At 39.6% G+C, this 17,318-nt stretch overlaps 1 protein-coding gene across 1 annotated transcript in view; it reads left to right on the plus strand.

The window, feature by feature from the left end:
• The window catches only part of pot1 (protection of telomeres 1 homolog), a 67,753-nt gene that overhangs the window by 38,562 nt on the left and 11,873 nt on the right, over window positions 1-17,318 (plus strand). The window contains exon 10 of the mRNA XM_037768230.1: window positions 1,139-1,294. Coding sequence (XP_037624158.1) covers window positions 1,139-1,294 — 156 coding nt within the window. The remainder of the gene's footprint in view (window positions 1-1,138; window positions 1,295-17,318) is intronic.

Consider the following 17,318-nt stretch of genomic DNA (forward strand, 5'->3'; position numbering starts at 1 on the left):
CTCAGCAGGTGATGGATTGATCGAATAATTAATCAAAAACAAGTTTTTACAAGTTGAGAAAAGTAGAGGCAAATGTCTCCATCTGTTTTACATGTAAAATAAATCCCCGGGGCCTCCCTACAGGGGTTTGGTTTCAGATCTGAGGCTGAAGTTTACCTTTTAGTGTTTGACGGTTTCCTGCTAATCAACAACATAAAATCCCTCGGTGTTCACACCGCGGCATCACCGTCAACAGGAAGCTTCCCTGGAGGCTGTTTACTGTCAGCTTGTATCCATTTGTTCTTACCATCTTGTTTTTATTCCCCGCAGTCAGTCACCTGTTCTTTTTGTTGTTGGCGATGCTAATGTGACTCGTTGTCTTGTTAGGAAGCTGCGTCGCTTTCTTGTCTCTTTTAAAACTTCAACCGTCTTTGAGTTTTCAAACTGAAGTAGTTGATATTTGTATTGTCCCCTCTGGAATAATGGAGATGTTTGCCTTCAGTCTTCATCTGTCTCGTAGTAAATCGTCTTCACAGTCAGGTGGCCTCAGTGGGAGGAGGGCTCATCTATTTTATCTTGGTCCTCCTGAGCTGTTTTACCAGCCACCTCCAGTTCTCAGAACAGAAATGAGGCTGTAAGTGATGGCTGGTTTCCTGCCAGTGAGGCTGATAGAGGAGATAAATTTGAACAGGATTTGGCAGTGAGCGTTGGTCTGCTGCCAGTCTGCTCTCACTGATTCCTAAAGCTGCTCTGAGGACGCTGCCTGCTGTTACGCAACACCACATTCAACCAGGAGAGGATGTTCTCCAAATCATAACCGTTTATTAGATGAAGAGTACATTTTTATACCTTTCCTCAAGCACCTGAGATCATCATCGTCTAACTGAATTACAGCCAGCTCTGAATTTAAATATTACAGCCTGTTCACATCATAGTCAAGAATTAGTCTATTGATTCATGAATTAGTCAATTTTACAAAATCTATTTCACGACAATTTTGATAGTTTCAAGTTCAGTCAAGTTTCAAAGTTTTTATTTGTCACACTAGTGTTGTCAATATCGAAGTATCGGTATCAGGTTGAAAATATCTGTGTCCTGCCCTGGTCAACAGATTCTGAGTCTTATCGTCTGTGTCATGTTTTTGTGGGTTTTTTTCCAGGTGTGGGACGGGACCAGGTGTGATCACACTCTGCTGAAGGTCATAGTTGAGCCGAACGTCACAGAGGGACCGTCTTCCTTCTCTGAAGAGAGAGAGAGCCTCATCGCCAACATCCTCGTCTACGACAACCATGTGGAGTCCGCCAGGCAGCTGAAGGTCAGAGCAAAACATTTACTTCAGCTGTCGGTTAAAATCACAATAATTGGGAACGATCTTGGTACCTTAGTGATGCAATATACATCCGAAATTGCAGAGATCATAAATAGACTCTTGTAACCTCAGATCTTGCCTCTTAACCATCATTTATTTAGACGTTTTCTTCGGTATTAAAGCCATCCAGTGATCGTTGTGCAAACAGGAACCGATAGCAGCAAATGCAGTATGATTTTTAATGGTTCAGATTTGCCACAAATGAAACCATATTGGGGGAAAAGCTTAAAAAAGTTTAAGCTCATGATATACTTGCTTTTTACCAACACGTACACGTATTCAAGAGCAGCTGCTACGGGAGCAATATTATTCACATACTTGCCTGCGTACTTTGTGTGTTGCTGGATGATTAAAAGTGTATCCAGAAGGGGCCAGATCAAATCATCCCTAAACTACACCAGAATATCTTCAGGTTTACCCTTCATGGCAACACTCGAGGACTTTGTTAATCTTGAGATCACAGCAGAAAAACTCTTTAGTTTTTCTTCTAAACTTTCCTCCATTGTTTTTGACCACCACCACTGCCTGTGCTAGGTTGAGCAGTGCATCATCAAAATGGCCAGCGTTAGTTTCCAATGTGCAGAGTTTACAGGGCACCACGTTGTTGAGTCTCTGTCTGAAATACCTGCGATAGGATCGGGGATGTTTTTTTTTAGCTGCAGCTTGTTAGCCCGGGAATGCATGCTTTGACCGGGTGCAGTCATTCTTGTGAACGCCGACGCACGTTATGCTAATCGACGTATTTTTGTAATCGATGACATCTATGAAGTCAACGAATCACCCAAAGAACATTGCTTCTCAAAGTCAACTCCTTTTTATTGAAGTACGTGGATAAAGAGAACAGATAGTTAGAATGAGTCTCATCATTCATCAAATAACTGTCTTTATAAAGTTACCCTCCAGTGTAAACGCTCTCTTTCCTCAAATGACAGAGTATTAAGTCTAATAGTTATTTCAATCACAGCCATAAATGCCTTTCCTTTCTCTTTTTTTATGTTATTCTTGGTGTTTCAGCACCCTGAGGTCTCTATCCTTTTCGTTTTTATACATTGGTAATCGAGTGGCCTGTGGAGCTGTACGGTGGCTGAAACCGACAGCTCATTTGTCCTTTTCACTGTTTCCTTACAAGGACATCCACCCTGTAATAATAATAACTGGAGAAATCACTGAATTATAGGTATGGAAACCACACAGACCTCCTACTGCAGAGCTAATCCCACACAGCCGCTGTTTGACTTCACACACAGGACTGAATATGAGTTTGCATTGACCTCTGGGTACTTTCAGTGCTTTTTCTGTTGTTTCTTTACTCTGTTACATCTTTTATACTGTAGTCATCTAGAGGGCCACAACACACTGCTTGTAGAGGAACTTATCCTCTGTTGTAACTTTCACTTGAACAAACAGCCTCAGATCTTTGAAACCTGGAGGCCTCAGATGTTTCAGCGCCGGAGGTTTGGTGTTTTTGGCTTCAGCTGAGCTCTCAGCAGAAGCTCTCAGTAGGTGTTTTCACATGTTTTCTGTTTGTCAGAACGTCTTGTTCAGATTCTCTCCGCTACATAACAGCAGCGTCTGATAGGTGCATTTGAGGGCAGGGCAATAGAAATAGAAACACATATTTTAGGGCTGCAACTAAAGATTATTATTATTAGTATCAATCTGTTGATTTTTAATGTATTAAAGAATGAATTGCTTTTTATTAGGGCTGTCAAAGTTAACTTGATAATAACGCGTTAAAACAAATTTGTTTTAATGCCACTAATTTCTTTAACTTATTAACGCAATTAATCTTTGTTGTTGTAGCGGGCTCGGTTTTAAAACTAGAGCGAAGATACTGGTATCATATGACATATGAAATATGATATGAAACTAGAGAACCTAAGGAATCAATTGGTACCAACCATGTCATACTATCTTGTCGTGAAGGAGGCTAAATAACGCTCCAAATTTACGTAAAATTTTGGCTCAGAAGCATTCGCGTCAGCCTTAGTAAATACGTACAGCGTCAGACGTATGCTAGCATGTTGTTACGTTTTTTTTTATACACTACAACAGTTCAGTGAAGCATAGGGAAAGCAAGAGAGATAAAGACTAAATATAGCGCAAAATACACAGCAGATGTTGCATAATTGAATATCTTTCTGTTTTTGCTGCCAACTGATATCACGTTGAACGATAATCTCATCGTATCGGCCGAGTCTAATGGCATAAGAATGTTTATATACTGTATATCGTTCAGCCCTAGTTAAGTCGTATCTGTCTGTGTGTGTCCATCTGATTAATCAACACAACAAAAAGAAAAATGATGTATGATGATATATTTATATTTAATAGTTCGGTTTTGAAGTTGTTCAGAAGACAGTGGAGACTTCTTCTTCTTCTTCCTGTGGAGAATTCCTCAGTGAGTTTACACTCTTTAATGGTGATAGAAAATGACTCAAATTACTCTTTAATATTTGCTCGATTTACCAATCGTTTTGCCTAAGTGAAGTTAATTTCTTCTCATTCGTTTTCTTAATTATCGCCGTATGAAGTGATCATTTGTCAGTTGTTGTAGAGTTGGTTAAATGTTGAGTCTGTGAGGCTGAGCGGGGTTTATTTTTCAGCTCTGTCGTCGTGACGCACATCTACACTCGACCCTGGAGGCGTTAAAGAGCTCTTCACAATCTAACCGAGCCGGTTCATTACACTGAATATCTTAAAACGCTGTAAATACACATCATCAACACGTTATCTGACTGAAAACAACAGTCGAGCTAATGAATGTATGTGTATGTTGTGAATAAGGTCAGTGGTTTAAATACAGCTCTGTGGAAAAACACCATGACGTCGACCTGAAGCCTCAGAGCTGGAGGAGAGTTTTCTGTAGAGAGTTCCACATTCAGGTATTCAGCGGGAGTTTGTCATTGTTTCTCCACCTACCTCATCCACATGTATTTAAGTGAATGATCTGAGTCATCCGCACAGACCAAGGTCACTGTAACAACAGAAGCAATCAGAAAGGTGAATGACGGGAGCAGGATGTAGTGTTCCTGGAAAAGAAATAAAAATAAAAGCATCATGATACGACCACAAACACACCTTCAGTCGCTTAAACTCACCATCCTCTCATCACCTCAACAAAACTGGCTGAGACCAAAACAAGACTCCATTTCTGAGCAGTTAAGCGAAATGGAAAAAGTAGGGTTGTCAAAGTTTACGTGATAATAACACGTTAACGCAAATTTCTTTAACGCATTCATGCTACTTGGGTTTTTTAGGTTGTAGCGGGCTCAGTTTTGGTATTATATGAAACCAGAAAACCTAAAGAATCCTTTGGTACCAACCACGTCATACTAACTTGTCGTGAAGGAGGTCAAATAACGCTCCAAACTTATGCTAAACTTTGGTGAGGAAAAACTGGCATGACCATTTTCAAAGGGGTCCCTTGACCTCTGACCTCAAGATATATGAATGAAAATGGGTTCTACGGGTACCCACGAGTCTCCCCTTTACAGACATGCCCACTTTATGATAATCACATGCAGTTTGGAGCAAGTCATAGTCAAGTCAGCACACTGACACACTGACAGCTGTTGTTGCGTGTTGGGCTGCAGTTTGCCATGTTGTGATTTGAGCATATGTTTTATGCTAAATGCAGTACCTGTGAGGGTTTCATAAAGCAGCATATTTGCCCACACAGGAGTATTAAATACTTGATAAATCTCCCTTTAAGGTACATTTTGAACAGATAAAAAATGTGTCATTAATTTGCGATTAATCACGATTTAATTATGAACAATCATGCAATTAATCACGATTAAATATTTTAATCGATTGACAGTTCTAGCAAAAAATATAACAATAGGAATATGTACTGTATTGTCTCGGATTTGAAATAAAATTGTAAGTAGTTGCATGTGCAGCAGTTTTCTTTTGTTCCGTCACTTCATAGGTTTACTGGTGTGAATTCAGAGTGGACAGCAATTCTTATTGATTATCAACGTTGAGTGGAATGACATCGTAATGTTTTTTTGCGGGTGTGATGGATAACAGCTGAAGACAGTGAATATATTTTATGTGATCATGCATCCATTTGTCAACCCGTTTTCACCCCCAACTCGTCAAATACAACCGTTTGGTCAGCGCCCCTCGGCAACGGAAACCGACGCACAGAGGCACCCTCTAGCGTCAGTTTGTGATGAACCGGGCTTTCATCGAACTCCAGTGCAAACCAACCCGCTGCGTTATTCGACGGTCGGAGCAAGTGACGTAGTATTGATAGTGTGAGAGTCCGCTCCCTACCTAAGTGGTTGTGTTTCACTTTGTGAGTGAACTACTCTACATCCACTATGTGTCCTCATCCACCTTCAGATTTGTTGTATCCCAGCATGTTGTTAGTGTTACAGTTACAGTACAGTTTGCTTTTTTTCTGTATGAGAAGAAGAAGACTGTCTGGAGTATGAAAAGTCTCAGCTGAGGTATAAAAATCTAATTTAGATCAGGTGGATTTTAGATTCTGCTGTTGCTCCTTATAAAGAAGTGTTGAGAAGATGTTTTTGCTCATGTGGTGTAAACTCTGATTTTAATGTGATAACTGTAGAGGAGTGCTGTATCTTGTTTCATCAGTTTGAAACCAGAATTTGCCTCTTTCAAAGCACAGCTGAGCCTCACTGATACCACAGTAGAGCCACATATGTGTGTAGTCAGTGTATAAAAAGGGTATAAAAAGTTGTGTGTTTGCAACTCAAAGGGTGACGTCATATAAACTATTGAAGTGAATGGGAACACCCCCAACTTCTATCTAGACACACAGTGTCTGTTTGGTTTTCATCTCTGTTAAAATAGTTATTGTTGGAAAGAAGAAAACCATCAAAATAACAGCTGATTCCAAACCTTTGAACGGTAGTGTCGGTGATCACATTTCACTGTCGGGAGGATCCCTGTGCACGGTCATGCAACCCCTATTCTGAACTTTAAATAGTTGAGAGGAATCCATTGAAAACACATAGTAAGTGAAGCTCGGAATGATGTATCATGGTTAAAAAAATTTCTCTTCGATTGGATGTTTTTTGACAGGTGACTATTAACACCCGTCAATCAATTCAGCAGTGTGTGACACACTGAGAGCCTTTCCACTACAGAAGTGTTTGAATAGGAATATTTCCCCCAACTACCAGGCTCCTCTGGTGAATCATCACTGGTATTGTGTAAAATTGACTGAGGCGTTTCTGTGAGAAGAAGGCCATTAGGAGAGAAAGGAGCCCATTATGATGAAAAGAAGCTGAGAACAAGAGAGTGAGGAGGAGGAGTAGTGCTGCAGTCGGTGTGGCGTTTCCTCCTCAATCGCTGATTCTCTCAGAAACACACACACACGGATAATAAAACATTTATTTTTATGGTACTTGTTTAAGAACGGAAGAAACCTTCTGCAGAGTTAATCAAAGCAGCAAAATGTCACATTTAACTGTCACTCTTACACCACCTTCATCAGCAGAAACATAAAGCTGTAAACACAAGGAGATGCAATGGGTGTAGATTATAGTGTGCCGTTTGTCTCTGTGTACATGAACATACTTTGTGACTCGTGTTTGTCAATCAATTAACATGATTGTCCATAGTTAATTGTGATTAATCGCAAATTAATTGCCCATTTTTTATCCGTTCAAAATGTAACTTAAAGGGATATTTGTCAAGCATTTCATACTCTTATCAACAGCCATGGAAGAACTTTGTCTTCATAAAATACAGACTGAAATTGGCAAAAGTTCGGTTGAAATCGGTAAATGTATGATTAAAGAATAAACAATTGAGATTATGAATGCAACCTGACATTCAATGCCAGATTAAGTCGGTACTAAAAAGGTGTTTCGGCTCCAAACCCTAGTCAAATCACCATACAAAAATATTAATGCTATCAATTGATTAAAATAGTTAATCGCGATTAATCGCACATTTAACTGTTCAAAATGTACCTTAAAGAAAGATTTGTCAAGTATTTAATACTCATATCAACATGGGAGTGGACAAATATGCTACTTTAAGCAAATGTATGTATATATTTATTAGTAGAAATCATTTAACAACACAAAACAATGACAAATGTTGTCCAGAAACCCTCTGGGTGCTGTCATTTATCTACTAAATCCTGATGAAGCAGGTTTTACTTCTACAAATTTTAAGCCGGTATACTTCTGTATCTGCATACTGCGAGGGTCCACATTTTGTCATCTGCTCAATGCCTTTAGGATCCATGCAGACGTCTGTATAGACATCCCAAAATGACTGACATTGCAGACTATACATGCTTCAAAATGGTCCGCCTTCACTTCTACCCATAAGAAATGCATTGGCTCTGCTCCCTGCACTGTTTTTTTTGTACCCCAGAACGTCAGTAATTTTGAGAACGGAAGAGAAAACCTGCTAAATGTGATGTTAATGAGCATGGAGAAGTCCAACTTTTGATGTAGCCTACTTTAGTTTCTGTAACTTAATCAGTGGAGACACATGCGCTCTATGTGATCTGATATAAACAGACTTGCACTGTTCTGTGAGGGAAGTCAGTGTCGGAATGGAAATGGTCAGATTCTGACTAAAAAAAGAATGATAGAAATGTATTTCACAATGGTGCCAAGAGCTAAAATCTAATATCGGCATGCTAACATGCTCACAATCACAATACATATGCTCAAAACCATACACGCATATTTCACTGTTATCGATGAATCCAAATGGAAAAGAAAAGCTGTAAGTTACTAAAATTTAGGACATCGCCACCACTTGCTGCTTATAGAGATTCACATCATACCTGTAGCCTCATATGCCACTAACATGCTACATTTAGCAGGTAGAATGTTTACCGTGTTCACAATATTAGTGGGTTAGCATTCTAACATTTGCTTATTAGCATTAAACTAAAAGTACAGTTGCAAGTATTTGGTCATAAACCACAGTATTGTGTTATTTGGACCTGGATCATGAATGTCTGCACAGAATTTCATGGCTATAAATCCAATAGTTGTTGAGATATTTGAGTCTGAACTAAAGTGATGGACCGACTGATTACCGATTACCATTCCTAGAGCCGCTCACTCCGCATTTTCCTCTGAAGTAAGACTTTGTTTATCAAGAAGCGTCTCCTGTCCTTGAACTAAACAAAGATGGCAACCGACTGAGTGAACTGTTTTTGGTGACCCCAATGATCTTTCCTCTGAAGGTGCTGATACTTCTCTCTGGGTTCAGCACTGCAAGTGGTCCGTTCACATCAGAGTCATTTCACTCCATATTAATACAGAAAATACAGTATTATCTAATTGAGCTTTTAAGGTAATGGGAGCTTCATTTAGAGGGTTTTTCAAATTACAACCAGACTTTTCTTATATTATTATTCTTAAATAAATGAGCCCCGACAGTCTCTCCGGTCCAGAGAGCTGAGTTCAGTAACATTGGATCTTAAACTAAACTCATAGTTTTTTGTGTGTCTTCTCGTTCTCGCCTGTTTCAAGCCTTGGAGTCACTTGTCATTATTCACACCGACTCTCTCTCTCTCTCTCTCTCTCTCTCTCTCTCTCTCTCTCTCTCTCTGTAACTCCTCCTGTCTCTTCCATCTCTTAGTTTCAGTTTCTCCTGACTCCTCATTTATCCATTTATCTTCCCCTCTCTCCCCCCTGCAGTCCTTCTCTTCTCTGCCTCAGCAGAATCTCCTCATGTTTACCTGGTTACCTCCTCACTTTCCTCTTCCTGCTGAACCTGCAGCTGTCTCCAGCCCGAATCCTGATCCCACCAGCTGGTTCATGAATTTAAAAAATAAAATATCTGTTGTTTCTTCTAAACAGATTCTAAACGCCAGTGTTGGAGTTAATGTGGGCGTTCAGGAATATCTATGAGTCTGCTTCATACTGAGGCCTTTTACAGCCTGCAGGTCGGGCTTTGGTAAAAATGTATTTATAGTTTAGTATTTGTGTACATATACACAAACTCATGCATTTAGTGCCCATATTGTTGCCAAACATTAAATACATTTGATAAATGAAAAAGCAGAATATGTAACACTTTCTTTTAGCCACACAAGTGACCGGACCACCGCTTTGTTCCATACTGAATTATTTCAACTGTTGTTAACTTTACCACTAGACCATGGGGAAAAAGTTGAATGATACACTTCTAGGGACTTTTACTTTGGAAAATATCTAAATTAATACAGTAAAAAAGGTTTGATTTTCAGCATGTATGTAGTCTAAGATGTCCTGAAGTCAAATATATCAGTCATTGTCAGGAATTATTTAGTATATTTTAACCCAAAAATCAAAGAATAAAGTTGATTAACTAATTTCCCTCACAAATTAGTGGTATTTTCTTTTTAATTTATAAGGTACATGTAATGTTTTATACTTCTGGTGAATATAATCCAATCAATCTTATTTCCATATATGTATTTTGTATATACAGTTCCCTTTGTTAACACCTTATTTTGAAAACTGGACGTAGTCACACATTGACCACGGAGATGAGAGTGACGGCCGGCTTGACCGCACTTTAACGCAATACGATAATGTTTCCTGTCCATGACAGAGTTAGCATGCAGCTTTAGCTATGATGTGTAGCTCTGATTTTCCTGCAATGTGTGAAACCCAAAGTGTTTCCATACTTTAATGTGAGGGTGCAGGTCGTATCCACGCCAACCTTTCTGCTTTCTTGTTTCGGCTCGCTGCGGTTTGTTTTGGTTGATGGATACGGAGCGGATATTACATCACGTTTCTCAGACTACAACACGAATAGCAGTAACTTCCTTCTATCTCCACATAGACTGAAATGAATCAAATATATTGATTCTGGTATTAAAAAATCAATTTCACAATCGTAAAAATGAAAAATGAGTGAAAAATAGGTGAAACGATTTTTTTTTGCGCCTAATTCACATTTCTTTTTTGTAATATTTCAGAAATTCTTTTAAAATTCAATTGACAATTGAATGGAAACACGACTACTGTCATTGTGAAGGCATTCAACTCTCCCACCGTAGCAATGGCGGCGTCACTTCAGAGCACAACACATTAATCAGCCATCGGATTTGTCTGTAATCTGCATTAGAAAGGCAAAATTGTTTTTTTTATCCAAATAAGAAAGAAAGAGGCTATATGGATATATTAGAAGTGTTAATGCTCAGACATAAGTTAAGTTGTACTGTGCATATCAACAATAACCTTTCTCTCTTATAATATATGTGAGCGTAATGATTGAAGTCTGCGAGGGGTTAGGCCAGAAGGAGGGACGTTTGTATTCAGCCGTTATATTCATAACTTGTTGTCTTTAATAGCCACGTACTGAAATAGTGTGGAGAAAGTTTGAGCCATTGATTGTTGTGTTCACGGTGTCATCGTGATCTCCTCAGTCTGCGTTCAGCGCTGACAGCTTCCGCTCATTATCTCATTTTTAGCACTCACGGTCGACCGAGCGCACATTTCCATGTCATTGAATGTTGTTTTGGGGGGTCGTGCTCTAATGCGGCGCGCTCTTTACTCCCACACTGTTTCCTGTTTAGTGAACACAGCTCTGAGGAAAATGAGTCTTTATGTTGGCCCGCGGGCTCAAATCTCCCCTAACAACCACCGACCGCAACAGAAACGCTGCTTCTTCTCCTGGCGCTGGAGAAGTCAGCGGAGCATCGCTCAGAAACTACCCAGAGTCCAGATCCACATTTACACGGACGCTTCATTACACAGCTCTTGTCTGTGCGGAGCTTCAGCTCATGTACAGATCATTTATTTAGATATTATAGCTTCGGACAGATTTCTCTCTGTGTGAGTGTGAGTGGGTGTAATGGCTACTCTGGGGAGCAGAGTTTTTTTAAAAAGCTTTATTATTTACCAGCATTTTCCTTTTTGTTAGATTGTCTTACTTCTTTTGACTCCATATCAACCTTTTGGTCAGAAAAATTAACGTTATGAGGAAAACGGTAATAGTCTGCTCATCAGTTTGAGAAATATATTGTCCCGGCTAAAGGTGTTTTAGACGTTGTGAGGGACGGGTCTTCCCTGGCGCCCTCAAGGACGTCCTCCTTTCTATTATTCATGAAGACAGATAAGAAACCAGAGAAGGTCCTCTCTGAACACTCTTCCAGAGTGTACAGTAAATAAACTAGTGGTTTGTTTAGTGGTTTAGTCGTGTTAAGTATTGATGAGAAAACAGATTGTCTTATAGCTTTGAAGGGATTTCTTTCTTATTAGTTAATCAAGCTTTATTTAATCAGGAAGTCTCATTGAGTTCCAGATATCTTTTATAAGAGAGCCCTAAGAACAAAATACATTTATGCAATAGGGGTGGGGGAAAAAAATCAGTTCACGATTATTTTTTTACTATTTTGAAATAATTTTTTTTAATGCCAAAATCAATATATTTGCTTAATTTGAGTCTATGTGGAAGTAGAAGGAAGTTACCGCTTTTATTGTTGTAGTCTGAGTAACGTGACGTCATATCCGTTCCGTATCCGTCAACCAAAACAAACCGCAGTGAGCCGAAACGAGAAAGTAGAAAACGGCGAAATGCGCTTTTTAATGATACAGCACAATTTTATAATTCATAGCAAACTATTTTGCGGACCCCCTGACAGAGTGCCCCGGACCCACTTTTGAGAATCACTGGTTTAAACAATTTCCCAGGAAACTGTAAGGGAGACATTGTTTCTAAATGACTTCAAACATATCAAACTTTTCTCGTTTTTAATTGACTGAAATATACGCTGATGACATGAAATAAGCCATGTTGTTGAACTCAAGCAGTGATTAATGAAATTAAAATTGATTGAGAAATTATTCAGTAATGAAAGTAGTTATTTATTTGTCCTTGATTGTTTTATTCTAAGGCTCAGAGGGCAGTCGAGGTATTTAATCTGAAATGAGGTGTACTTCAGTCGTCCCTTGTTCCCCATCGAGTTGATTTTCCAGCACAAAGATCCCCGCTGTCGAGTTAGGCTGGCTGGCTTTTAAAGCCCATTTCCTGCTGCTCCATAAAGAAGCCAGTGTGAAATGAACAGTTTCTTCTTCTCAGCGAGGGCACGAGTTTTTTGGCTGCTTTATTGAGCCTCAGCTCGACGAGAAGCCGTGGAAGCCCAAAGCAATCTTTTGAATTTTAAGGAATCCCTTTTTACTGAGCAGCCGAGCAGCACTAATACCATGAGACAGCGGCAGCGGCGTCTTGGCTGTCAGGCGGTGGGCGGACGGTGGAGTGTTTAGTTTTTTATACAGATCAAGTACTTAGAGAAGACGCCACAGGCTGCTCCACTCTGTTCCCTCAGCATCTTTAAAAAGAAAATGGTTTGTTTGCAGGGGAAGCTGCAGGGAGCCATTTTCTGTCAGACAGACCGATCTTTCCCAGAGCTGTGGACCAGTGTGTCCTACGGTCCCTGTGCACATGCTGATGGTGATAATGTGCCCATTATACTGAATGTGGTCTCCGCTGGATGATCTGATTGGTCCAAGAGCTCAACACGCCGGTCAAAAAGCTGTAATGATGCCGCTGATTCTCCTCCTGTTGGTTGCTATGCCAACGGTTGTAGTAAAGATCGATCTCCTGGGATTTTATTTGCTTTAAAAAAAAAAATACTTTCAGGTAATCTGGTTTTTATGAAGACTTTAAATTATCCTAACCGCACACAGAAAGTAGGGAAAATCTCTCTAGATAATATAAAAACATGCTCTAATGTAGTTGGCGTATTTTTGTAAAAGTTTAAATGAACTACATTTGCAGCATCTATGTTAGATATTTAAGGCTACCAGCCCTCTGGGTCCAATCACCTGCAGTTACAAATTACAAACGAGCACCAATATGATACCTCAGTTTTGCTACTGATGCCAAATACATACTCTTTTCAATACCTATCTTTAAGGAATATTGGAAATTAAAAATAAAAAATAGCACCTGTTGATGCATTCAAGGACAGCAAGACATCTGAGATTTTAAGAGTGAGATTTGGAAAAATTGTCAGCAGGCATGAAAAGTATACATAATGGGTCATTAATGGGCTACAATATGAAAACAATCAAACAAAAAAAACAGCGGTATGGTCCTTTTTAATTTTAAACATGCTTGCTCTTGCAAAACGCATCAACAAGCAGCCGTAAAATAACTTTGTCTTAATAAAATACAGACTGAAATTGGCAAAGGTTTGGTTGAAATCAGTGAATATCTGATTAAAGAATAAACATACAATATTATGAATCCAACCCGACATTCAATGCCAGATTAAGTCGGTACTAAAAAATTGTTTTGGCACCGAACCCTAGTCAAATCACCATGCAGAAATATTAAGGGCTGTCAATTGATGAAAATATTTAATCGCGATTAACTGCATGATTGCCCATAGTTAATTTAGATTAATTGCAAAGTAATCTCACATTTTGTATCTGTTCAAAATGTACATTAAAGAGAGATTCATCAAGTATTTAATACTCTTATCAACATGGGAGTGGGCAAATATGCTGCTTTTTGCAAATGTATGTATATATTTATTATTGGAAATCAATTAACAACACAAAACAATGACAAATATTGTCCAGAAACCCTCACAGGTACTGCATTTGGCATAACAACATATGCTTAAATCATAAGATGGCAAACTGCAGCCCAACAGGCAACAACAGCTGTCAGTGTGTCAGTGTGCTGACTTGACTATGACTTGACCTAAACTGCATGTGATTATCATAAAGTGGGTATGTCTGTAAAGGGGAGACTCGTGGGTACCCATAGAACCCATTTTCCTCTTTGAAAATGGCCACGCCAGTTTTTAATTCCTCACCAAATTTAGTGTAAGTTTGGAGCGTTATTTAACCTCCTTGGCAAAAAGCTAGTATGACACGGTTGGTACTAATTGATTCATTAGGTTTTCTAGTTCCATATGATACCAGTATCTTCACTCTAGCTGTAAAACTGAGCCCGCTACAACCTCTGAAAGATCGATTACGTTAATGTGTTAAAGAAATTAGTGACGTTAAAACGAATAATGCGTTAAACGCGTTATTATTGCGTTAACTTTGACATCCCTAAAAGATATGAATTGAAATGGAAATAGAATAAAAAAAATGTGTTTTCATCCTGAAAAGTAACGTTTTTGTTTTTTTACTTCTGTTGCTATTTTTCATGGATGTAGCTAGCTAGATGTGTAGGAAGACAACTTCCCAAATCCTGCGTACAAATCTCTGATTGGTCGATTGTTTTGCCATCCATTTTTTTGATTCAGTCTTTTCTGTCTCTTCTATCATGTCCACTAAGGGTTTAAATCCTCCAAGCTGTGCTTCCATAAATGAGGATACTAAAAACGAGAAATATGAATGAAAAGTTTTGTCACCATCAGAAGAACTGCAGCCGCAACTTTCATCAACAAACAAAAGCGTCTCAGTAAGCGACTGTACTTTTGGACATACTGTGACCTTGGTCCTCAGATCAGATGAGTCATGTTCTGGTCTAAACTTAGTGCTGCTTCTCTCAGCTGAATGTCTGCTCATTATAATCACACCTGGCCTCTCCGGACCGCTGCAGAGGATTTAATATGTGAATACAGAAGCTTCAACGGGGCGAGATCAGATCCAACGCCACATGGCACCGCCTTCATTCGCCCTGCTGTCTGTCCTCTGGTGTTGTTTTCACAGTCTCCCTGCGTTAGTCACTCTCTCAGTTCTCTCTACACCTGTTTCCAAACACAAACTGTGCTAAATTCTCCTAAACTCTCATGTAGCTCTGAGAAAACACAGCCAAACTCCCGAGTACTTACCGTTGTTTTCTTTTGTCTCATCCCGCTAAACATCCAGGTCTCTGGAGACAACATAAAACCCGGGTAGAGTCTGGGATTCTGCAAACAAAAAATACTGTTTGGTCTGATTGTTTGCTTCCTGACACAGTGGGATTTATATGGTCTTAATAATAATTAATAATGTTTTCTTACATACTTAGAAAGTGCTGCTGAAGAACTAACTCTAGAAAACCAATTTATAGTGCAAGGTTACTTATCAGATGACACAGGGTCAAGATATTTTAAATCTTATGGTACAAAATCATCTAGTCTTTTGATGAGATTAAATCGTTTCTAATGATAAAGGCAGGTATGTTTCCAAATGATGCAAAGAGAATTCATGTCTGGTAGAAAGGCTCACTGAAAGCTGAGGCTAAATGTACCAAAAGGCTTCACCTGAAATCATTCTGGACTCACTTCATTTCCTCTCCTTTTTGGAGTATGTTTTGGGATTAGTGATTTTCACTTGAGCTGAAAAATGTTCAATTCATGCGAACGTCTTTGCCTAAATTTAAGCTGCCTGGAGAGAATTTGCGTCTGTTCACACCCACTTGCATCTTTTCGTTTATTTGACATGAATTCTTACTGAGCCTTTTTTTACAATTAGCTTTGCATTCAGTGTGAACTCGCTTTAAAGGCCCCGACACACCAAGCCGGCAGGCGGCTGTTGGACAGTTTGTGGCCGTCGCTGAGCTTCTGTCGGTCTAGTTTTTGCAGTGTGTCCCGCAACGTCGGCTCTAGTCTGCCCGTGTTGGAGGTTTTTCGGCTGATTCAGCATGTTGAATCGGCGGTGGCGCCCGTGGAGAAATCACTCTGATTGGCTGCTCAGCTTAAATTAATCGGTGCACGAGAAGAGAAACAGAAGTGAGGAAAGCAAGCCAACGAGTAAAGTCATGAGGAAAAAACACAGAAAGCTTTTCTCATTTTTCATCTTCATCTCACATGATCGTTTCAATACACAGATATTGAATGAAGCTAATGGTGAGTGAGAATGATGTAAAAATGGTCGACAAACTTTGTTTCATGTGCGTATCATAACAACGGCTTGTATATCCGCTACTTGCTACTTCCTCTTTTGCTTCTGAGAGAGGTCAGTCATTATTCACACATCGAGCAGTTGCTTGTCAGGAGGCAAACGGAAGTTGTTTTGAGAGTTTGAAAAACTACCAGTGCTGTCATTTTCCTCACGGGTACAGTCAGCTGAAAAAACATCATAAACTGAGAGTCGAAGTGTCAACCGTCGACATTTTTAGGGATCCTGCTATCAATCAGATCTTGACACCTTTTTTTCCCCAATGCTCATGCTTTGTCTCATCTCTCCTCTCATGAAGTCTTTCATTGTTTTAGTCTTCTATCAATACAAAATACTTTTTCTTGATCTCATCACACAGAGGAAGTAAAAACCAAGTGAATTTCTTTTTTTGATTTCTTTGAACTCACATAAGCGGCAGAGCTTCTCCTTTTTCGTCAGTTTCAAAGTAACTGATAACTAAATAAAAGGATAATTCCACATAATAAAATGCTTCCATGTGAGGGGGGGGGGGGGGAGGCAGGTCGCCAGTCTTCCCAGTTCATCTCTCAGCTCCTCATGTGGATCTTCAGAGCAGGAGAGGCCTCAGGGGACCAGCTGTTAATCCACCCTGACACTGACTCAAACTTCACTCACTCTACGGAGAAAATTGATTTAAAGGAAGCTTATAGAGGATTCACTTTCTGAGTCATTCTTCTGCTCTTCGGCTATAATGCAATTAAAGATCATATATACGCTGTGTGCATGTATCTGGGTCCTATATAGACTAAACCCTGTCATGTAAAAACAGTATATTCTAGTGTGTATTCTGAACAGAGTGAATACCTCTGACTCCTGATCACTGAAGCGTTTGTTGATGATGAGAGTGAGGACATATTTCTGTCGACTGCAGGCTCGTCGTGACGGAGAACTGAAGGGAAAGAAAAAACAAAAATGACAAACCTCCAAACCAAGTCCTCTGAGAAGCCTCTGAATCACCGTCGCCACACTGACTGGAAGTTTGATGCAACAGCGCCATCTGCTGATTGACAAAACACCGACCAAAACCAGAGCTAAAAGTGGAGTAAATATTGGACTTAGGTGTGGAGTTTGAATGACGTGGATGTTTAGCCACGTAGGGAGGGTCTAATGAAAAAGATGTTACCTGGTTGCATTATGGGAAATGTAGGATCCAGCAT

The sequence above is a fragment of the Sebastes umbrosus genome, chromosome 4, assembly GCF_015220745.1.
Source record: "Sebastes umbrosus isolate fSebUmb1 chromosome 4, fSebUmb1.pri, whole genome shotgun sequence".
NCBI classification, from domain to species: domain Eukaryota; kingdom Metazoa; phylum Chordata; class Actinopteri; order Perciformes; family Sebastidae; genus Sebastes; species Sebastes umbrosus.